Source organism: Cervus canadensis, chromosome 1 (assembly GCF_019320065.1).
Source record: "Cervus canadensis isolate Bull #8, Minnesota chromosome 1, ASM1932006v1, whole genome shotgun sequence".
Classification (NCBI taxonomy): domain Eukaryota; kingdom Metazoa; phylum Chordata; class Mammalia; order Artiodactyla; family Cervidae; genus Cervus; species Cervus canadensis.
Window position 1 is genome coordinate 107,367,234 of NC_057386.1, and position 20,851 is coordinate 107,388,084.

General features: G+C 61.7%; 1 protein-coding gene across 2 annotated transcripts in view; it reads left to right on the forward strand.

The window, feature by feature from the left end:
- Positions 1–20,851, forward strand: part of TXNRD2 (thioredoxin reductase 2) — a 29,317-nt gene that overhangs the window by 86 nt on the left and 8,380 nt on the right. The window contains exons 1-11 of one of the 2 annotated variants that reach the window (XM_043489295.1): positions 38–260; positions 1,722–1,787; positions 4,938–4,994; positions 5,133–5,274; positions 5,653–5,727; positions 6,448–6,526; positions 6,918–6,980; positions 7,879–7,949; positions 16,201–16,220; positions 16,819–16,910; positions 18,085–18,259. In XM_043489295.1, the coding sequence (XP_043345230.1) occupies positions 206–260; positions 1,722–1,787; positions 4,938–4,994; positions 5,133–5,274; positions 5,653–5,727; positions 6,448–6,526; positions 6,918–6,980; positions 7,879–7,949; positions 16,201–16,220; positions 16,819–16,910; positions 18,085–18,259 (895 nt within the window). In that variant the 5' untranslated portion in view covers positions 38–205. Of the gene's footprint in view, positions 1–37; positions 261–1,721; positions 1,788–4,937; positions 4,995–5,132; positions 5,275–5,652; positions 5,728–6,447; positions 6,527–6,917; positions 6,981–7,878; positions 7,950–16,200; positions 16,221–16,818; positions 16,911–18,084; positions 18,260–20,851 lie in introns of those variants that run through there. The other variant, XM_043489286.1, reaches the window with a different exon arrangement.

Genomic DNA, 20,851 nt, shown 5'->3' on the forward strand with positions numbered 1-20,851 from the left:
GGCGCGGGCCGGGACCGCGTGGGACCGGGGCTGCGCGGGGGTCGCGCGGGGGCGGGCCGCGGCCGGGCGTGGAGCGGCGATCCCCCCGGCTGCGTTAACCGCGGTGCCGATCGTGGTGGGGGTGGGTCACCTCCCGGCTCAGCAGGTGCGGGGACCGCCGGCCAGGTCTCCCCGCTCCTCCCCAAGGCCAGGCAGCCCACAGAGCATGTGCTCAGCACCTGCACGTGCGGGACTCAGGAGGGGCCCTGCCGCCTCTGCTGGTGGGCGCTCTGCGCTGTGCTGGGGCGCCCTGGGGGAGGGAGCCGACACTGCGGACCCCCTGGATGGCCAGGGGTCCTGGGCCCACCCGGACAGTGTCCCCAAGGCCACAAGCAGGGGCAGGGGCCGCCTCCAGGGTCCTGAGCAGGGGTCGGGCAGGGGACCCCCAGAGGTGGCCTCGCAGGCACCACGCACCCCGACCTCTCCCAGCACATCCCTGCCCTGGGGGGATCCCGCGGGCAGGGCTGGGCGGGCCCCTTCAGGAGAAGGCACCGTGGGCGGAGCACCGCCCCTAGCCGCGGTCTGTCGCCTGGCCTTGGGCGTGGGGCTAGGGAGGCGGCCAGGCGGTCACGGCTTGTTAGGCAGGGCAGGGGGCTGCTCCTGGGGGCTCTGCTGGCCCCGTGCAGGTCCCGAGTGCAGGGATGAGCAGAATACCAGGCGAGGGAGGGCTCAGGACACAGGGTGACAGACCTTGCAGGGTGAGAAGAGGGGCCAGGCTGTGAGGTGCCCTGGGGAGCCCTGGAGCACACGGGTGCATGCCCAGTGGGCACTTTGAGGGCAGTGCCCTCCTTCCTTGCAGACAGGCCACCCAGGCCCCGCAGGTATTACAGGCGGTTTCCCACAGTGGGGCCTACGAAGGCCTGGCGGCCTGCCGCCTCCCCGCTTATCAGACGGAGGGGGCTGCTGGGTGTGCCCCGTGGGGAGAGCGGACCATCAGAGATAAGCCCACTGTCCTTGCGCCATCTGTTCGCGTGGGCAGGGAGAGTCGGCTGGCGGAGGGGCTCTGTGGGCCAGGAAGTCGCCGCAGGCAGCCTGCGGTGCAGCGGGAGGGGCTGGCCCCGGCCATGGACGGTAGGGACCTCTTCCCGGTCTGTGTCTCCCTGAGCAGGGGAGAGGAGAGAGCAACTGGGCTCGTGCCGATCTTGTTTCTGTCCACAGGCGGTGGGCCAAGGCCTGGTGCCGGGGGTTCCCGGCTCGGAGCTGGCCACCCCTGAGGACACCCCTGTCCTCCGCCCTCCCTTGTGGACCCCAGTTCCGCTGTCTCTGGGCTGCTTTCTGTGGCAGCATCTGCAGAGACGGGGCCTTATGCGGGAGAAGACGGGGCGGCCGGTCCGCCAGGGGCAGGGGTGGGGGCTGCAAGCGGCCTCCAGAGCCGCTGCCCCCCCCAGGCCCTATGGGCACTCGGAGCGGCCAAGCCGCGCTGCCGGACGGGTTTACTCGAGAGAAACTTTCCCACCCACTTCTGCCAGGATGTCGGGTGACATTGAGCTCAGGGTGGCTCACTTGCTTTCTTGATGTGGGTGGCGGGGGTCAGTGCGTGGTGGGGGACACGTGGTCAGCCCAGACCATCACAGGGCCGAGTGTGACTGCGGGACTGCTCTGGAACACGGGCCGCCTCCCGGGTGGCGCCCCCCCACGGCTGGTCCTGGTCCTTCCTTCTGACGCCCGCCTCACCCCCGCAGGGCGGCAATGCTACGACCTCCTGGTGATCGGCGGTGGATCCGGCGGCTTGGCCTGTGCCAAGGAAGGTGCGTGTCCCGCGTCCCGCATGCGGCTGGCACAGCGGGGCCTCCGGGGGCTGGGGCTGCATCCCGCATGCGTGCTCTCTGCCACGGGCCTGGCCCCCCTCCCCAGGCAGCCGGTGACCCGCTTTGTCTCGCTGTAGATCACGTTGCATTTTCTGAAATTTCGTCTCAATGGACTCGTGCTTCGAGTATCCTTACTTCCGGGCCTCTCCCACGGGCCCCGTTTCGTGGAGGTCATCCGCGTTGTGGCGTGTGTATCCGGAGTCTCGCCTCCTCACGCGGCTGCGTGGACTGTGTGTCCGTCTCACCTGTGGTTTCCCGTTTTGGGGCTGTTGGAAACATTTGTGTGTGTGCGTGTCTCTGTGTGGATGCATGCTGTGAGTCTGCTGGAGGATTGCCTAAAAGTGGAACAGCTGGGTCATGTGGTGTCCCTCCCGTTTAGGTATTTTTCATTTCTTTCAGCGGTGTTTTGCCGGTTTGATAAACAGGTCTTTCACGTCTTATGTCAGTTTTACCCCTGAGGGTCTCGTGTTTTTCAGACCGCTCTGTTGAGATGTAAGTCACACATTGTGTATATCACTCGTTTAAACCGCCTGATGTGGTGGATTTTGCATTCGCAGAGTTGTGCAACCGTCACCACCAAGTTTATTTTCTGTTGTTTTTCGTTTGTGCCGGTCTCTGTTGCTGGGCTTTCCCTGGTTGCAGCGAGCAGGCCTGCTCTTTGCTGAGGGGCTTCTCACTGCGGCCGCTTCTTCGCTTGTGCTGCGTGGGTTCTAGGGCATGCGTAGATTCTTCTCCACTGGGAGAGGGTCACCAGAAGGGGGACCGTGGCTTGGAGAGGTGGGTTCCCCAACCCAGAGGTGACGAGGACTTCACCCCATGCCCACATGTTGACTCACAAAGGGCCATAGGACTGCGCTGTCTGCGCGCCGGCATCGACTCTGATGAGAAATCTGCCATTTTATCTTTCTTTGTTCCTCTGTTGTGTGTCTCTCTCCTCTGCTCGCTTTTAGGGTTTTCTCTTTCCGTTACTTTTGAGCAGTTTAACGATTGCATGCCTTGGTGCCTGCCAAATTCTCTTCCTGCCGGTGTTCATCGAGCTCCGTGGGTCTGTGGATCAGGGGTCTCCGTCCTCTGGGCCCTAATGCCTGAGGTGGAGCTGATGTCATGGCAATAGAAATAAAGTACCCATAAATGTGATGGGCTCGGATCGTCCCGAAACCATCCCCCCCACACCATCCATGGAAAAATTGTCTTCCACAGAACCAGCCCCTGGTGCCAAAAAGGGTGGGGAAACCCCTGGGTCATAGTTTTCATTGATCCATGATACTGTTCAACCATCGGTCACTCCTTCACGTGGGCGACATTAGTTCCACATGCGTCAGCTGCTCAGGCTTGTCTCAGAACTTGCCCAGCTCTCTCCGTTGTGGATAGGTTCTATTCCTGTTTGCAGGTTCCCTGATAAAAGAGTCTGTGATGTCTACTCCCCCATGAACCCCACTCGGTGCAGGTTTTTTTAAAGTATTTTTATTGGAGCACAGTTGCTTTACAATGTTGTGTTTGTTCCCGCTGCCCAGCAAACTGCGTTAGCCGCATGTGCACACAGATCCCCCCGTTTTGGACTTCCTGCCGCTTGGTGCAGGTTCATCTCTACAGTTTGACGTGGGCACTTTTTTTGTCTTTCACATGGCTTCTTAGCTCTTCACACATGTGGAGCACGGTTGTAACGCCTGCTTTGCTTTCTTTTCTGCTGATCCTGGCATCACTGTTGGTTCTTGGTCTGCTTCATGGACTGGTTGCTCCTTTGTGTGCCGGGTAATTTTTGTTAGAGCGCCAGACACTTTGGACTGTACCTCACTGGCTTCACCTGGTAAAGAGTCTGCCTGCAGTGCAGGAGACCTGGGTTTGATCCCTGGGCCGGGAAGATCCCCTGGAGGAGGGCATGGCAACCCACTCCAGTATTCTTGCCTGGAGAATCCCATGGACAGAGGAGCCTGGTGAGCTACAGTCCATGGGGTCACAAAGGGTCGGACACGATGGAGTGACTTACACTCTTTAACTTTCGTTTGCTGGGTCCTGGGTCCTTTTGTACTCCTAGAAATGTGTCAGAGCGTGTTCTGGGATGTAGGTAGGGACAGCCTGGTCTTTTCGAATCTTCTGCGTGAGGTCTGTTAGGCGGGCCTGGTGCTGGGCCCAGTCTCAGCCTGACTACTTGAAGACATGACCTTCCTGAGCCCACCCACCACTCCAGGAGGCTGGGCAGCACTTCCACCCCGCCTCCTCTCGGGAATGCCCGGCCCCTCCCGGGCTGGGTCCTAGGGACCCCCCATTCCTGGGGTTCACATCTGCCCGCTCCTGCCTCCCAGAGATCACTGGTCTTTGTTTTCTTCTGTTCAGTTTCTCGAAACCACTATTTTGCACATTTTGTCAGTATTTTTGGTTGTTTTGAGCAGGAGAGTGACTCGTCCCCATTGCCCCATCCTGGTCAGACCCAGGAGCTGGCTGTGGTTGTGTCTGAGGAGTTTGGCTGCAGCCTTTAAATCCAGCACCAGGGTCCCATCTGTCATCGTTGAATGAAGTGGTTTTGTTGATGAAGACTTGTACACTTGCTTCTGATCGTGGTAGCCATGAGTGAAACGGGTTGCAGGTCCGGGGCCTGGGGCTGGCCGGCGGGAAGCCTGCAGTTGTCCCTGGGCTTAGAACATGGGGCTCGCAACTGGGGGGACCCTGCAGACGGGGGTGGGGGTTGGGGGTAGGGCGTGGGGCAGGGTGGGCTCCAGTCGGGGGTGCAGAGTGAGGTCCGGTCCTGCTCCCCGGCTCAAGGCCCAGCTGACCTGCCATCTGACCCCCGAGCTTCGCTTTCCTGAGAAGAGGCAACAATGCCCAGCTGGGGGCCCTGAGCAGGTGGACGGGGACCCCCTGTGGTGTCCGGGGAAGCGGGGAGCGAGGGGGGCCTGGGGGCCGGGGGCCTGTCTGCGGTGTCCCGGGCCTCAGCTGGCCCTGGAGCAGGGTGGCAGGCTGGGCTGGGCCGCGCTGCCCTGGTGGGCAGTCAGGGAGAGTCCGGGTGCCTGTCCACGAGCAGCGTGGCTGAGGGCAGAGGCTCCTGGGCCCCCGAGTCCCCAGCGTGCTCACTTGCCCGGTCCTTGTCCTTAGCTGCCCAGCTGGGGAAGAAGGTGGCCGTGCTGGACTACGTGGAGCCTTCCCCCCGAGGTAGGCCAGCCCTGGCGGCGCCGCGTGCCCCAGGGGCTGTGGACGGGCATCAGTCCCGAGGGGCTGAGCCCAGCCCGCTGCCCGGCGGAGTTGGGGTCAGCAGGGCGACGGCTCACCCGAGCTCCCCCCGCCCCCCAGGCACCAGGTGGGGCCTCGGCGGTACTTGCGTAAACGTTGGCTGCATCCCCAAGAAGCTGATGCACCAGGCCGCGCTGCTGGGGGGCATGATCCGCGACGCCCCCTACTATGGCTGGGCCGTGCCCCAGGCCCCACATGACTGGTGAGGGGCGACGGGGGGACCAGGGTCCCTGCAGCCCCCAGGCAGCCCCTCCACCCCCACGTCTGGGCCAGGTTTCTGGTTGTCTCCTGGGGTGGGTGGGGGAGGCTGCCCACCCCCTGGGTGGGGCCTGGGCCCTGCTGCACCCCACGGTGCCCAGGAACCCCCTCGGGGTGCCAGGCCCGGCAGGTGGCAGGTGGTCCACCCAGGGCCCCCCAGTTGGGAGACCCTCGCCTGGCCCGGGGACGGCCTCCACCCCTGCCACCTTGAGAAGCGCCTGGCCCCCGAGTGTGCCTGCGAAGGGCCCTTCGCAGCCCCGTCCTGGCGGGACCCACCCCTGAACCGTGCGGCCGTTCAGCCGCGCACTGCATGTGTCACCAGGGCGACAATGGCGGACGCCGTTCAGAACCACGTGAAGTCCCTGAACTGGGGCCACCGCGTCCAGCTGCAGGACAGGTACCGCTGCCGCGCCGGGCCCTGGGCGGTCGTGGGTGTTGACTCCCCAGGCGAGGGAGGAGGGGAGAGCCACAGAGAAAGCCTGGTCGTCAGGACTTCGCTCTGGTCGAGCGGCGGACTCCACGCTTCCAACGCGGGAGCCCGGGTTCCATCCCTGGTCGGGGAACTAGACCCTGCACGCTGCAGCTGAGACCCAGCACAGCCGAATAAATAAGTAAATATTTGAAAAGTAAAGACACAGCACCATGTGAAGTAATTAGCCTCCAACTAATAAAAATAAATAAATAAATAAAATAAAAAATTTAAAAAAAAAAAGACACAGCACCATTTGGAAGTATTTTTTTAAAAAAAGCCAGCTTCTGGGCACCAGGCACCTCTCACCCCTCCCGGGGCCTGGCCACACGGCCCCTGCCTGCTGGCCCCCTTCCTTGGCAGCGGGACGTCAGTGGGTGTTGGGGGGACAGGACTGGGTGCACGTGGGGGCCTCCTCTTCCTGGGGAACGTTTCCAGGTGGCAGGACTGAGCTCAGCAGAAGCCTGGCCGCCTCTGTCCCCACATGCCAGGGCTGCGCTGGGCCTCAGGGCATCCCCGCGTGGCGGCTGTGGTCCCTGTGTCTGGGGAGACCTGGTGAGACCTGGGGACATGGCAGCCGCGCCCTCCCCATTCCTGAGCCATGGGTGGCCCAAGGTCACATTTGAGTATCCTGGTTTTATTTTGCAGGAAAGTCAAGTATTTTAACGTCAAGGCCAGCTTTGTCAATGCGCGCACAGTTTGCGGTGTCTCCAAAGGTGGGGAGGAGGTGAGCATCCACCTCCTGGGCTCCCAGGGGCCAGTCTGTGGTCTGGGTGGGCAGCGCCCGGGTTCGCGCAGCCTCTGCATTGTCCCTTGCAATCGGTGCCACTGGGATTGACAGGACATCCCTCTGGGGCCGAGGCCAGTCCAGTCCTCTGTGACAGAGGAAGCGGCCACGCCAGGCTGCCCGCGTCTCCGGCGGCCAGCCTGGCATGGCCTTGTGGGATTCTGGAGACCTTCCCACCGGGGAGGCTGTATAAACTGGGAGGCTGTCCTGCCGGTGCTCAGACCCCTCTCAGGGCCGCCGCAGGGCAGCAGCGTGACCGGGACACAGTGGAGCCCTCGCGAGGTGCCCGTGGGGTGCCTGGGTGACCGCAGCTTTCTTGGTTTCTTCCCAGACTCTGCTTTCGGCCGAGCACATCGTCATCGCCACCGGAGGGCGGCCGCGGTACCCTACGCACGTGAGTGTCCCCTGAGCCCTTGCCCCAACCCCTGTGGTCCACCCAGCGAGAGCCGCCTCCAGGGCGGGGGACCTGGCGGCTGTGACTGGTGGCTCGGGATAGGCCTCTGAAGGGGGGCGGGCCCTTGTCCAAGTGACCACACAGGCAGGGCCCAAGCAGTGACCGTCAGTGACCCTTCCCCACAGCCGGGCCCGCGAAGGCTGCTTTCAAAGTCCCTGATGGCCATGGTCGACTCCCGGGACCCAGCGATCAGCTCGGCTGCCCAGCTGCCCACGTGGGGACTGGCCTGCTCCCACCCTGCTGCCCCCTGAAGGGCTTTGGGGGTCAACGTGGGAGCCACAGGTCCTGGGGAGGCCACTCGCTGGCCGCCCACCCTGCTGCTGGCCAAGTCTGCCTGTGTTCTGGCCCCTGTATTACCCAGACCTTTCGGTCTCCCTTGAGCAAACTTAACAAAACTTTATTTTTTTTTGCCAATTGGAACCGTAAACTGTTTGGAATCCATTTCCTCTCTCCAGCGCTTCTGACTCCCGAGGGCCACGGGGAGGGCACGCGTCCCATGTCCCCCACCTGCTGGGGCGTGGCGTGACCTGCACGGCCCCCGGGCGCGGGGCCCACCACACTGTCCCTCGGGGACCGCCCAGTCTTCAGCCCGGCACCCTGGGAACCGGCCCGCCTGGCCATGCCCCTCCTGCCCCCAGCCCTGGGATCTGATCTGGGGATCCTGGAGAGCTGGAAGAAGAGGCTGCGGCCCCCCGGCCCCCGTCCCAGAGCCGCTCCTGGGGAGGGGCAGCCCCACGCGGCCGGTGGTTCTGGCCGAGTCGTGTCTGTGAGCCAGCGTCCTCTGTGGGCACCCTAGCAGCCAGAGACGCCGCCTCACGTCGACCCTTCTCCCAGACAGATTGAAGGTGCCTTGGAATACGGGATCACAAGCGATGACCTCTTCTGGCTGAAGGAAGCCCCTGGAAAAACGTAAGGCCTGAGGGGTGTCCGGGGCCTGCTCCTCTGTGCACAGGGCGGGCGGGTAGCCTGTGTTCCTTCTCACCGAGAGAAGGCAGAAAGCCGGGCCTGCGGCCGGTGTTCCAGGCTGTTGTCCGCAGCCCTGATGTTCACCAGGGTTCCTGTGGCCTTCGGGCCCACCGGGGGGAGCCTGGCCCCTCTCCAGCCCCGATCAGATGTCCCGCTTTCAACTGCCCCCTGAGTGTCTTGGGCGCCCCTGAGATCGGCAGGGCCCAGGGGCCCGGCTCACTCCCAGCCTGGGGTCCAGCTCTGGGCACTGCTTCCGGGTATCTTGGGGACCTGTGTTCGCAGGGACCAGACAGGCCACCAGAGGGCGGCAGAGGCTCAGCCATCACAGCGCCAGGCTGGGGAGGCCTGCTGCCCGAGGCCTGCCGGGTGCAGGGGTCTGTTTCTGGGGGTGTGCCTGTGTGCAAGCATGTGTGTGCCTGTGTACAAGCATAGGTGTGAGCACGTGTGTGTTTGTGCATGTGTGTGAGCATGTATTTGTGCCTGTGTGCGAGCATGTGTTTGTGGACATATGAGCGTGTGTGTCTGTGTGTGAGCATGTGTGAATACATGTGTTCGCCTGTGTCTGAACATGTCTGTGTGCCTGTGTGCGAGCATGTGTGTGTGTAAGCATGTGTGTAAACATGTGAGTGTTTGTGCCTGTGTGCGAGCATGTGTTTGTGAAGATGTGAGCATGTGTGCCTGTGTGCAAGCATGTTTGGGAACATGTGAGCATGTGTGCCTGTGTGTGAGCATGTGTGTGAACATGTTTGTGTGCACCGGTGTGTGAGTACGTGAGGGTGTGAGCATGTGTGTGAGCATGTGAGCTTGTGTGCCTGTGTGTGAGCATGTGTGTAAACACCTGTGTATGTGTAAGAGCACATGTGTGAGCACGTGTGTGTGCCTGTATGCAAGCATGTGTGTGAGCATGTGTGTGTGTTCCTGTGTGTGAGCACGTGTATGTGTGCCTGGTGTGAACATGTGTGTGAACACGTGTGTGCCTGTGTGTGATCATGTTTGTGAACATGTGTGTGCGCACCTGTGTGTGAGCACATGAGCGTGTGTGTGTGCCGGGCCGTGCGCTCTGCATGTCCTCGCTGTCCTGGCCTCACGAGGCGTCCTTACAGGCCCAGGTGCAGCCCCTCGCGAGGGGCTCCTGAGACCCCCCAGCCCCCTTTCTCTTCCCTGGTTGGACTGGCTGCAGGGAAGCCCGACCTGTGGGTCCCGACCGTCCCTGGCTTCTCCCGTGCCGTGTGCATGGCCGGGGCTGTGTCCAGTCAAGACCCGCGGTCCCGGGTGGGCGTTGTCTCGTGGGCCGAAGGGACCAGGCCTCCCCCACCAGGCGGGGCCACTCGGCTGCTCCCATCTGCAGCCCGGGTCACTCGGCAGCCACCTCCACAGGCTCCAGCTGTGCCGGGCGCATCCACCTGGAGGTAGGATTTAATTTTATGTCACATTTACCACATTATCTGTTTACTCCATAGTATCTGGGCTAATTCTCTTATCTCTGACTAGTAGGTTAAATGTGGTCTGATTTCTTTCACATTTGCTATTATGTCATCCTTGGTATTTACTAGCTGTTTAAAATGAATGTGTGGCTGTGAGTGTGAATGTGTGTGGCTTTGTATGTGTGTGTCAGTGAGACTGTGGATCTGTGTCAGTGAATGTGTGTGTCTGTGAGCCTGTGTGTCTATGAGCATGAGTGTGTGTGTGCCTATGAGAGTATATCTGAGCATGCTGTGTGAGTGTGAGTATGTGTGTCTGAAGTGTGCGAGTGTGTGTGTGTGAGCGTGTGTCTGTGAATGTATCTCTGTAAGTATGTGTGTCTGTGCAAGTGTGTCAGTGAGCATCTATGTAAGTTTGTATATCTGTGTGTGTGTGTCTGAGAGCATGTGTATCTGTGTAAATGTGTGTAAGCATGTGTGTCAGTGTGTGACTGTGAGCATGTGTGTCTGTGAGCATGTGTCTGTGAGTGTGTGTGTCTGTGAGCGTGTGTATCTGAGCGTGTGTGTCTGTAAGCATGTGTGGCTGTGAGAATGTGTGTCTGTAAGCATGTGTGGCTGTGAGTGTGTGTGGCTGTGAGCATGTGTGTCTGTGAGCCTGTGTGGCTGCGAGCATGTGTGGCTGTGAGCGTGTCTGTGAGCATGTGTGGCTGTGAGCGTGTGTGGCTGTGAACGTGTGTGGCTCTGAGCGTGTCTATGAGCATGTGTGTGGCTGTGAGTATGTGTGGCTGTGAGTATATGTGTGGCTGTGAGTGTGTGTATGTCTCTGAGCGTGTGTGGCTGTGAGTGTGTGTGTCTGAGTATGCGTGTGTCTGAGCGTGTGTGTCTGTATGTGTGTGTCTGTGAGCATGTGGCTGTGAGCGTGTGTGGCTATGAGTACATGTGTGGTTGTGAGCGTGTATAGCTGTGAGTATGTGTCTGTGAGTGGCTGTGAGCATGTGTGGCTGTGAGTGTGTGTCTGTGTGTGTCTGTGAGTATGTGTGTGTCTGAGCATGTGTGCCTGTGAGCATGTGTGCCTGTGAGTGTGTGTGTCTGGCTATGAGCGTGTGGCTGTGAGCGTGTGTGGCTGTGAGCATGTGTGGCTGTGAGCGTGTGTGTCTGAGTATATGTGTCTGAGCGTGTGTGTCTGTATGTGTGTGTGAGTGTGTGGCTGTGAGCATGTGTGTCTGTGAGCGTGTGTGGCTGTGAGTATGTGTGTGGCTGTGAGTATGTGTGTCTGTGAGTGGCTGTGAGTGTGTGGGGCTGTGAGCGTGTGTGTCTGAGTATGTGTGTGGCTGTGAGCATGTCTGTGAGCATGTGTGGCTGTGAGCATGTGTGTCTGAGTGGCTGTGAGTGTGTGTGTGAGCGTGTGTGTCTGAGTGGCTGTGAGCATGTGTGTCTGTGTGTGGCTGTGAGCGTGTCTGTGTGTGTCTTTGAGCGTGTGGCTGTGAGCATGTGTGTCCGAGTGGCTGTGAGCACGTGTGTCTGAGTGACTGTGAGCATGTGTGGCTGTGAGCGTGTGTGGCTGTGAGCATGTGTGTCTGAGTGGCTATGAGTGTGTGTGTCCGAGTGACTGTGAGCATGTGTGTCTGAGTGGCTGTGAGCATGTGTGTCTGTGTGTGTCTGTGAGCATATGTGTCTGAGTGGCTGTGAGCGTGTTTGAGTGTCTGTGAGCGTGTGTGTCTGTGTGTGGCTGTGAGCGTGTGTGAGCATGTGTGGCTATGAGTGTGTATCTGTGAGCATGTGTGTCTGAGTGGCTGTGAGTTTGTGTCTGAGTGGCTGTGAGCGTGTGTGTCTGTGAGCGTGTGTGTCTGAGTGACTGTGAGCATGTGGCTGTGAGCGTGTGTGTCTGTGTGTGTCTGTGAGCGTGTGTGTCTGTGTGTGGCTATGAGCGTGTGGCTGTGAGCATGTCTGTCTGAGTGTGAGCGTGTGTGTCTGAGTGGCTGTGAGTGTGTGTCTGAGTGGCTGTGAGCGTGTGTGTCTGTGAGCATGTGGCTGTGAGCATGTGGTTGTGAGCGTGTGTGTCTGAGTGACTGTGAGCATGTGTCTGTGAGCGTGTGTGTCTGTGTGTGGCTGTGAGCGTGTGGCTGTGAGCATGTGTGTCTGAGTGTCTGTGAGTGTGTATCTGTGAGCATGTCTGTGAGCGTGTGTCTGTGAGTCTGTGTGTCTGTGAGCGTGTGTGAGAGCGTGTGTCAGTGTGAGCGTGTGTCTGTGAGTGTGTGTGTCTGTGAGCGTGTGTGTGTGTGTCTGTGAGCATGTGTGTCTGAGTGTCTGTGAGCGTGTGGCTGTGAGCATGTGTGTCTGAGTGACTGAGCGTGTGGCTGTGAGCGTGTGTAAGCATGTGTGACAGCGTGTGTCTGAGTGACTGAGCATGTGTGTGTGTGTGAGCATGTCTGTGTGTGTCTGTGAGCATGTGTGTCTGTGTGTGTCTGTGAGCGTGTGTCTGTGAGCGTGTGTGTCTGTGTGTGTCTGTGAGCATGTGGCTGTGAGCATGTGTGTCTGAGTTACTGTGAGCGTGTGTGTCTGTGTGTGTCTGTGAGCATGTGTGTGTCTGTGTCTGTGAGCGTGTGTGTCTGTGTGTGTCTGTGAGCATGTGTGTGTGTGGCTGTAAGCGTGTGTGTCTGTGAGCGTGTGTGTCTGAGTGGCTGTGAGCGTGTGGCTATGAGCATGTGTCTGAGTGACTGAGCATGTGGCTGTGAGCGTGTGTGAGTGTGTGTGTCTGTGTCTGTGAGTGTGAGTGTCTGTGTGTAGCTATGAGCGTGTGACTGTGAGCATGTGTGTCTGTGAGCGTGTGTGTCTGTGAGCGTGTGGCTGTGAGCGTGTGTGTCTGAATGGCTGTGAGCATGTGTCTGTGAGCGTGTGTCTGTGAGCGTGTGTGTTTGTGTGTCTGTAAGCGTGTGGCTGTGAGCAGGGCTGCGCTGCCCTGGGACTGCCCTCTGCCTCTCCTCTCTCTTATCTGCCCACAGCTTTGCTGTCAGAGCTAAAATCTCGTGTTGTTTACAATGGCAGATTTTGTCGGCTTGTCATGTCTTTTAACTCCAGTAAGGAACCAGTGTTTTGGGTTTTTTAAGTGTGGCTTAGGCTCTTTTACGCTTAATTGCTGTTAGATTTATTGCATGTTCAGGAGAGCCTCCCCCCACCCAGCAAGATGGTTTTTGACAAAAGCCCTGGATTTCCTGTGGGTCCCAGGGCCTTGGTGGGCGTCTGCAGCTCGTCTGCGTGAAGATGGGGCCCCAGGCACCCACCACGAGCGCCTGCCGTCGGCCTGGAAACTCCTCCGAATGGGGCCCTGTCCCACTCTGGCCCTGATTCACTGTCCCATCCGCCAGGCTTTGGACCCGCATCATTTTCTTGGGCGTTGGTTTCTGGGGGTGACGCAGGCGCTTCCCCAGCGTCTCTGCGGGGGGCCGTGGAGACCGTGGTGCTGGCGGCCTTCACGGCACAGCCGCCTGGACGCTGGCTCGCAGCTCAGGGCCTGTGTCCTGGCCGAGGCCGCTGCTGCGGCTCGGTCGTGTCTGCCCACTGCCAGCGCCAGTGCTTTCTGAATCTCGGGCTTTCATTGACTTCGTTCCTGTGTGTCCTGTCTTCTTTCATTTGTTATTTCGGCATTGCCTTTTGAATGCCGAGTCCAGCCGCCAAGAGGGGCTGCTGTCTGCTGGTCCTCACTGCCCACGGCCCGCAGCGGCTGCGGTACAGCAAGGTCCGGGCACACGGCCCCGCGCGGCCGCCCTGCTGACCATGTGCCGGGGCCACAGCATGCGCGGCCGGGGAAGACAGCCCCAGATATTGGGGTCAGGAAAGTGTTTATTTTCTTCAGGAAAAAAAAAAAAAAAAACATTTAGAAGACTTTTTTTTTCTTAGCTCTTTCGTTTAGAAGGAATCTAGGTATGTTATTGTTTAAGGAAAAAAAGTGTTTGCAACGTATCAGTCACCCATTCCGTTCTGAGCATGATTTATGTGAGGAAATGGTTTTTTTAAAAAAATTAAGCTGGAGATACATCCCCGAACGATGCTTCTGTGAAACGCAGCTTTTGTGCCGAGCTGTGAATGCAAGTTGTAACAGTGTGATACGGGAGGCAGTGTTTACTCGTTACATTCCTGTGCGCAGTCAAAATAAGCCCGAGGGCCGACAGTAGCATTTCTGTATTTTATCAGCTCTGGCCGGGCTGGGGGCCTCGGCTCACACTCTGAGGGGCTGTTTCTACCAGATTTATTTGCCTTATAAATATTCCTGGTGTTTATTTTAACTTGCCTTTAAAACAGAGCTGAAATGAATATGGGCCCGAGGGCTGCCCCCGCCCTGGAGGCCTTTCGAAGCTGGGCAGGCTGTGCCCCAGGGCCTATCCAGGAGGCCAGCCTGCCCGCAGGGTGCCCAGCGTGCCCAGGCTTGCCTCGGCCTGCAGCTGCGGGGCCTCCACTGGCCAGCTCCCCACGGCCTGTGGGCTCCGGGGCTGTCCGCCCTCCTCCCTGTGTGCACCATCTTCAGGGTCACCTGCGTGAGACAGGGCGGCCAACAGCCTCCGCGGGTGACCCACCTGCTTTGCCCCAGGGGTCTGGGCGCCCTCTGGACAGCCCACGTCCAGCTGCTCCCGGGGCGCCTGCCTGCAGGGCCCCAGCATTGCCTGCGCCGGCGGGGTGGCCACAGGCCCCTCGTGCGGTGTGGATGCTCCCTGCCCCGCCGGGAGCGGACTGGGGCCTTCAGACCCGAGAGGCAGGTGGAGAGCTCCCTAAGCCGGGGCTTCACACCTGGGGAGGGCTTTGTTGCCACTTCCTCTGCCTCCAGACGCGAGGCGGCGGCCAGCCCGAGATGGGTAATCCTGTGGCAGCTACACCTCGGCGTGCTGTGTTGGCGGCACTGGGGGGCGCGGGGGGGGGGGGCTTCCCGAACACACACGCAGCCGCGGGGCCCCGCCCCCAGGGCCTGCCCCCCACCCAGGCCAGGGTCTGCTCAGGGGCCGGCAAAGCCCACACGCAGCTCAGACCCACCAACAGGAGCGCGGCGCCCGCCGGCCCCCAACGCTGGGGTCCAGCCCTGGTTTGAGTGTTTTCTCATCGAGTCTGTCTGAAGGGAGTTCTCTGGCTAAGACCTTGGATCCTGCCTTTTTCAGATAATTGTTGTTTGATAATGAATTGCTTATTTGATGAACTGGGGCCGGGGTGAAGTGAAAAGCAACTCTGTTGAGGAGACCAAGGTGACCGTGGGCGCCAGCACACTCCCGCCCCCTGGGAGGTTTCGCCCACTTGTGCTTGGTCAAGGACGTGCCCTCCTGGTGCGCCCACTGTTGGCGGCTTGGAGCCAGCAGCCTGAGGGTGGGGCCCCGTGACCTTGAGGGGGGAGTGGGACACCCAGGGCTTGGGGGCATGCTCAGGGGCTGCGGAAGCAAAAACGCCTTTGCCAAAATCAGGAGACCACGCTGCTGCTCTGCCTGGAGCTGGGCTGGGGCTTCAGGCTGCAGACCCCCCACCAGAGTCTGCTCTGCGGAAGCAGGAAGACTCGGACAGCGGGACTGTGCGGCGGGTGGTCAGCGGGCTCCCCAAGCCTGCACAGCTCAGTCGCCCAAGCTGTGGGCACCCTGGCAGGGGCACAGGCCACCACCATGAGGTCCGCACGCATGCCCTTCATTGGTTCTCGTGTTGGGGCAGCATGTTCAAGGCAGCCCAAGCCTCACAGTTTCTGTCTTGAAGGAAGGCTTGTCCCTTCCCTGTTCACATCCAGACGGAGGGAGTGCAGGCCATCTTGTGTTGTGTGTACCCACACGCGGACGTGTGCGCATGCCTGCGTGTGTGCCCCGTGTGCGTGTGCCTGCGTGTGCGCCCCGTGTGCGCGTGCCTGCGTGTGCACATGCCGAGCTCTCCCCACTCACCCACATGGACGCCCCCAGCCCCGACCCATCCCGAGGAAGCTGGGTGCCAACAGCTCCCCGCAGGGCGCCAGCGGCAGTCCTCCCAGGACGAGCGTCTGTTTGAAATGGAATTATATCATTAGTACCTGCCGGGATCAAGCTGACATCTGCTGATCCACCCCCACGTCACCTCTTCTCCTTCAAAGGCTGAGGGTGATCTGACAAGCCCACCCACACGCTACCTGGGCGGGGAGTCTGTGCTCAGGTTCAGCTCTGTGCACATGTGCAAGCGTGTGTGTGCACGTATGTTCAGGTGTGTGTGCATGTGTTTACATATGTTCAGCTGTGTGTGCACGCAGGGTGTGTAACAGGAGAGGTCTGCTGGGTCCCGTGGCCCCTCCCTGCTGCCCGTGCTGACTCTCCCAGCCTCTGTGTGCGGGGACGCGGGGCAGGCAGGCGTGGGTCCTCTACCTGGCCTCCGTGGCCCCGGAGCGTTCTGCCCATGTCCGGCACCTCCCTGGTTGTCTGCAGCCTGGCATCAGGGGTCCAGTGGGACCCTCGGCAGAAGGCACTCAGGAGTCAAGGAGAAGCTTGCAACGCCTGGGTTTGGTCCATGGCAGTCCTGCCTGTGGGCCCGTCCCCGGACCCACTGGTCCCTTCCTCGCCACCAGGCAGTTTCCCAATCTGGTGGCTGGTTTTCACTGTGGCAGGAGCCCTGGGGAGGGCGTGTCGTCCCTCGGGACAGCCTGTTGGACAGTTCGCGGCAGTGACCCGGCGGTAGTGCTGCATCAGCTGCCGGGCGCCCGCACGAGGCCTGGCCCTTGGAGCCCCAGGGGCTGCTCGCGGCTGGCGGCCCCTGTGACCCACGTGTCTCTCTGTCTGTCCCTCCAACAGGTTGGTGGTCGGAGCCAGCTGTATCCTTTGCTGCATGCGGGTGATGGACAGACGGACGGCTCTGCTCGCCATCCTGAGAGCGGATGCTCGGGCCCGGCCCCTGCCCTTGCCCCTCCCATGGGGGTTGCCCCCTGTGACCTGTAAAGGCCTGCTCTGTCCTCTGTGCTCAGGGGACACTCTGAGGTTGACCTCTGAGTCTGGGGCTTCCTGGAGGCTCTTCCCAAGCCGCTCACTGGCCGGGCAGCTGGACACAGCCGTGAGGCAGGTGGTCCTCCCTGGAGACCAGCCCTGCTCTGGCTAGTTCCTTCAGACGGAGCAGTAAGATGGGGGGCCAGGGAGGGGCCAGGAGGGGCGACTCCAGGGGAGACGGAGACATGAGGTCCGGGCGCCGCCTCCCGACCGTCCCCACGTGGCCCGGGGTGAGCCTCCAGGGGGCATGGAAGGTGCCCGTGCGCGGAGCCCCCGCCTGGCCCTCGACGTGCATCTGAGATGGGTGCCGGGTCAGAGCCTCCTCTGGGCTGGTGGGGATGGGTGGGGTGTGGGCTTCTGGCAGGGCGCGGGGGTCTTGCTGCCTGGCCCCGACGTTGCCATCGTTAGCGTTCCTTAGCCGCCTGGCAGACGTAGCCCTGGAGTGTGCAGGCTTCCTCACTGGGCTTGGCTTGGATACCACCGTCATGATACGCAGCGTGCCCCTCCGGGCCTTCGACCAGGTAACGCCGGGTCGGCCCCCCCACCCGGGCCCCTGCTGTCGCGAGAGGGCTCGCCCACCCCACTGCCCAGGCAGGGGCAGGTGTGGGCTGGGAGCGAGGTCTCAGTCTTTAGTAACCGGCCCTCTAGTTGAGTGAGGAGACTGTTGGCCTCATAAACGCCTGCTGGCGGGAGGCAGCAAGGGTTAGCATGTGGCGGCCACAGCAGGTACCGGGGTGCAGGGCGGGCACAGCGGCCCGTCCCCAGCTGGGAGGGCAGCAGCCGGTGAGCATGGGCAGCCGTGCCGTCTCAGCTGCCTTGCTGAGCCCCTGGGGCCTGAGGGGCGTGTCTCTCCAGGGCCAGCGTGGCGGGGAGCAAGGCCCTGGGTGACCGTCGTGGGTGACAGCAGCCTGGCCACCATAGATGGGACGGACAGGACGCTGAGCTGGCCCCTACGTCCCCACCGCCTCCCCATCCGCCACGCAGGCGGCCTCATGGCCTCCCAGCCCCGGAGCATGGGCACCCTTGCTGACGATGGACGTGCCCACGTGATGAGCACGTGTAGTTTCTTTTTAAGCCACAGTCCCTCCGAGGAGATGTCGCTTTAAAGCCCAGGTCTGTGTTGTCACTGTCAGAACACCAGGTGTCTGCACAGCGGTGGGCTCCGGGGCGATGCACCCCCCGAGGTCCTGTCACCCCTTGGACAGACGTGCCCGAGCGCCCACCTCTGGCACACACGTCCAGGGACGGCCTCGAGCCTCGGGCTGGACACAGGCAGAGAGGGCCTGAGAGACACAGGCCCGGAGGGATGAGAAGAGGGGCAGAGAGGTGCCCATGTCTGCTCCCAGCTACCCGGCCGCCGCACCTGGCAGGACCTGGCAGACAGAGCCAGGGGTGGGGGGGCGGGGGCGGGTCTCAGCCCCTTTAGAGAAGACTTGGTTCATTAACATCTAAGAAGTGTCCAGAGGTCACACACCCCAGCCAAGGGCCTGGGCCCACAGACTTGTGGGGGCGGAGGGTGCCAGAAGCTCTGCTGACTTAGTTGTCAGCTCTGCAGAGAGCAGGGTCCCCAGAGTGGGGCGTGAGGCCCACCCCCGCCCCCGGACAGCCCACTCGGGCAGGTCCTTCCTGCGGCCCCGGCGCTGACCCTTCCCCCAGCACCGGGCCCTCACCCCGCACCCTCTCCACCCTCTGCAGCAAATGGCTTCACTGGTCACCGAGCACATGGCCGGCCACGGCACCCGGGTCCTGCGGGGCTGTGCCCCCGAGAGGGTGGAAAAGCTCCCAGACCGGCAGCTCCGCGTCACCTGGGTGGACCTCGCCTCGGACAGGAAGGACGTGGGCACCTTTGACACAGTGCTCTGGGCCATAGGTGAGGATGTGCATGCCACGGGGCCCAGGCGCCCCTTCCTGGCCATGGGGCGTCTGGGCCCCTCCCAGTCCCTCGCACCCCCCCGGGTGGCGACGCAGAGAGCTCACGGGTGACCGTGTGGGACACACTCCCAGGTTTGGCGCCTTCTGCAGCTGGCTGCCCCTGCGGAGGGCGTGGGGGCCCCTGCAGGGCCGAGGATGGCCAGCCTGGAGGGGCGAGGGTCCTGGGGGCACAGCCCGGAGCCCAGAACCGTGGGAGGTGGGCCTGCCCCAACAGAGGGCGCTGGGCCCACCTCCCTGGACGCTGTCCTGCCCTGGGGCCTGTGGCCTGCGCGTTTGGAACTTGTTTTCCCAACCCATCCATGTGCACGTTAGACCTAGAGACAGTCAGGGTCTTCCCTCTGTGTTTCCAGCCCACGGGCCTCTCATGCCCCTACCCGCCGGGCCTGTCTTCTGAGTCTCTGTGCCCATCAGACCCCACATCCGGCTCCTCAGCTCTCGACGTTTCCACCGAGCCCTCAGAGGGCCTGTCCCCCGCGCTTGTCCACCCAGGCTGCCCGGGTCCCCACGTGCCCCGAGGTGGGGCTGGGGTGGGGGTGCACTTCTGAGAAGCCTGCTGTTTCTGAAATGCTGAGAATGGGTGGAAATCAGAAAATGAAATAAACCCCGGAGCAGTCGGCGCCAGGCCGTGGAAGCTTGACGTGAGCAGGTTTTAGGAATGAGGCAAAGATCTGAGACGCCCCAGAGCGAACTCTTGGCCAAGATTCGCTAAATTACCAGAGGAAATGTTCTTGATCAAATCGTGAGAGTAGACCTAAAGGGGGTTTGTTCTGATGAACACTGTGAAGGATCGTCGAAGTGTTCAGACCCGGAGAGGCAAACTGACGGCCGTCGTTTTAAGCTCGGTTCTAAAGGCCGAGGTGGCCACCCCCCTCCTGCCTGGCCCCTCGCCTCTGGCCCCTTGCCTGCACCCCCGGGCCCTCGGGGTCCTCCCCGCATCCAGATGGCCCTGGTGGGCTGCACGCGAGGCCCTGGGAGCCCTCCCCCACCAGGAGTCCGTTTTGTTTTCTGTATTTTCAAAACGAGCGTCCTCCAGACAGTCTGCTGGTGTGATTGATGCTGGGGGTGGGGGCTTTTCACAGTCCTTGGCCTCTGACCTTGCTTCCCAAAGCGCTGCGGCGGTTCCCGGCACGCCTCCCGGCCGCGGGCAAGTGCTGGCGGGGCGCAGCTCATGGCGGGTTTTGTAAACATCCAGGAGCCTCGTCCCGTTTCAGCAACCGGAACATTCTCTGCCCTTTACCTGGAGAGCCTGGAACCGGGCATTACTTCTGCGTGTGATAAAGGGTGGTCCCGGGGGTTCAAACACCATGCCCACCAGGAGCTGGCAGACCCTGGTCCGCCCGGGCGCCCACTGGACCCGACGTGTCGCGGATGAGACGGGCGGGCTGCGGCTCGTGCCCGTGGACACCCGCGGATGCCCAGCGTGGGCCTGGCCTGCAGCCTGCCAGCCTCTTCCGCGGTGTGGCCTTGATCCCCACGCGGAGGATTAAGCACATTAGCAGCTAAAGCAGTTAATTGCTGTGCAGGGGGCCGGCTCATTGTTTGTCTGTGAATCACCCGCTCACACCAGGTGTCTTAGATAACAGGCCGGGAGCTGGGGAGGAGGATTTCCTGTCTGCAGATGCGCCGATTACTGTGCTGAGTGAAGACAGTCAGCCCGCCCCACAGGCTCGGGCACCGCAGTTAACCACTTGTGGCCTGGATCCCGGCTGGGGAGGGGACAGTGCGCGGAGCAGGACTGGTGAGCCCTGTGGACACCTCTGAGCAGGGACCCTTGGCTTCGCTGTGACTTCCTCTTGTTTTTAAGAATGGTCTGAGTGCCTTGGCCTCGGAAAAACCTGGAGCCAAAACAGTCCCCAGCATCCCCCCCCGCCCCCCGCCCCAGAATCGACCGCCTCCAGGCAGGGCTCCACGTCCAGGGTAGACGAAGGCTCGGGCCACAGGAGCCTCACCCATGGGCAGAAGCAGCGGGGTGCCGTGGGCAGTCAGCCCCTGAAGCTGGCGCTTTTTCTTCAGGCGTTTCCTTTGCAGCAGGCTGTTGCCATTCACCTGTGTCACATGGGCGCCTCTAGTGTGGGGGGAAGCAAGCCCGTGGGTCCCAGCCTCCCCACTCTGGCCGACCCCCATCCTGAAGGCCTGAAGCTACTCTGAGCGCCGTCCCCACGCTGGTGCACACATGGACCACAGCCTGGGATGAAGGCGGGCCCGAGGAGACTGTGCCGGGCCCGGGGGTCTGAGGTTGTGGCTGCGGCCAGGGCCCCTCCATCTAAGGCCGCCACCTGGAGGCCGCGGAGGTGCTGGTGGTCTGAGCCACCCGGCCTGCCCCTGGAACTGCGTCCTGCTGCAGCTGCAGGACACCTGAGTGTGGCTCGTTCTTCCAGGCAGGGGCCCCACCGCAGCCTGACCAGGCCCCCAGCCTGGGCCCCTGCCCAGCCTCCCAGCGCCGCACCCGGGCCTGCCCGTGCGGCCTCCCGGGTCTGTCCGACTGCAGCCCGCGCTCACCTGTCAGGCTCCTGCCGGCCCTGAATCTGCC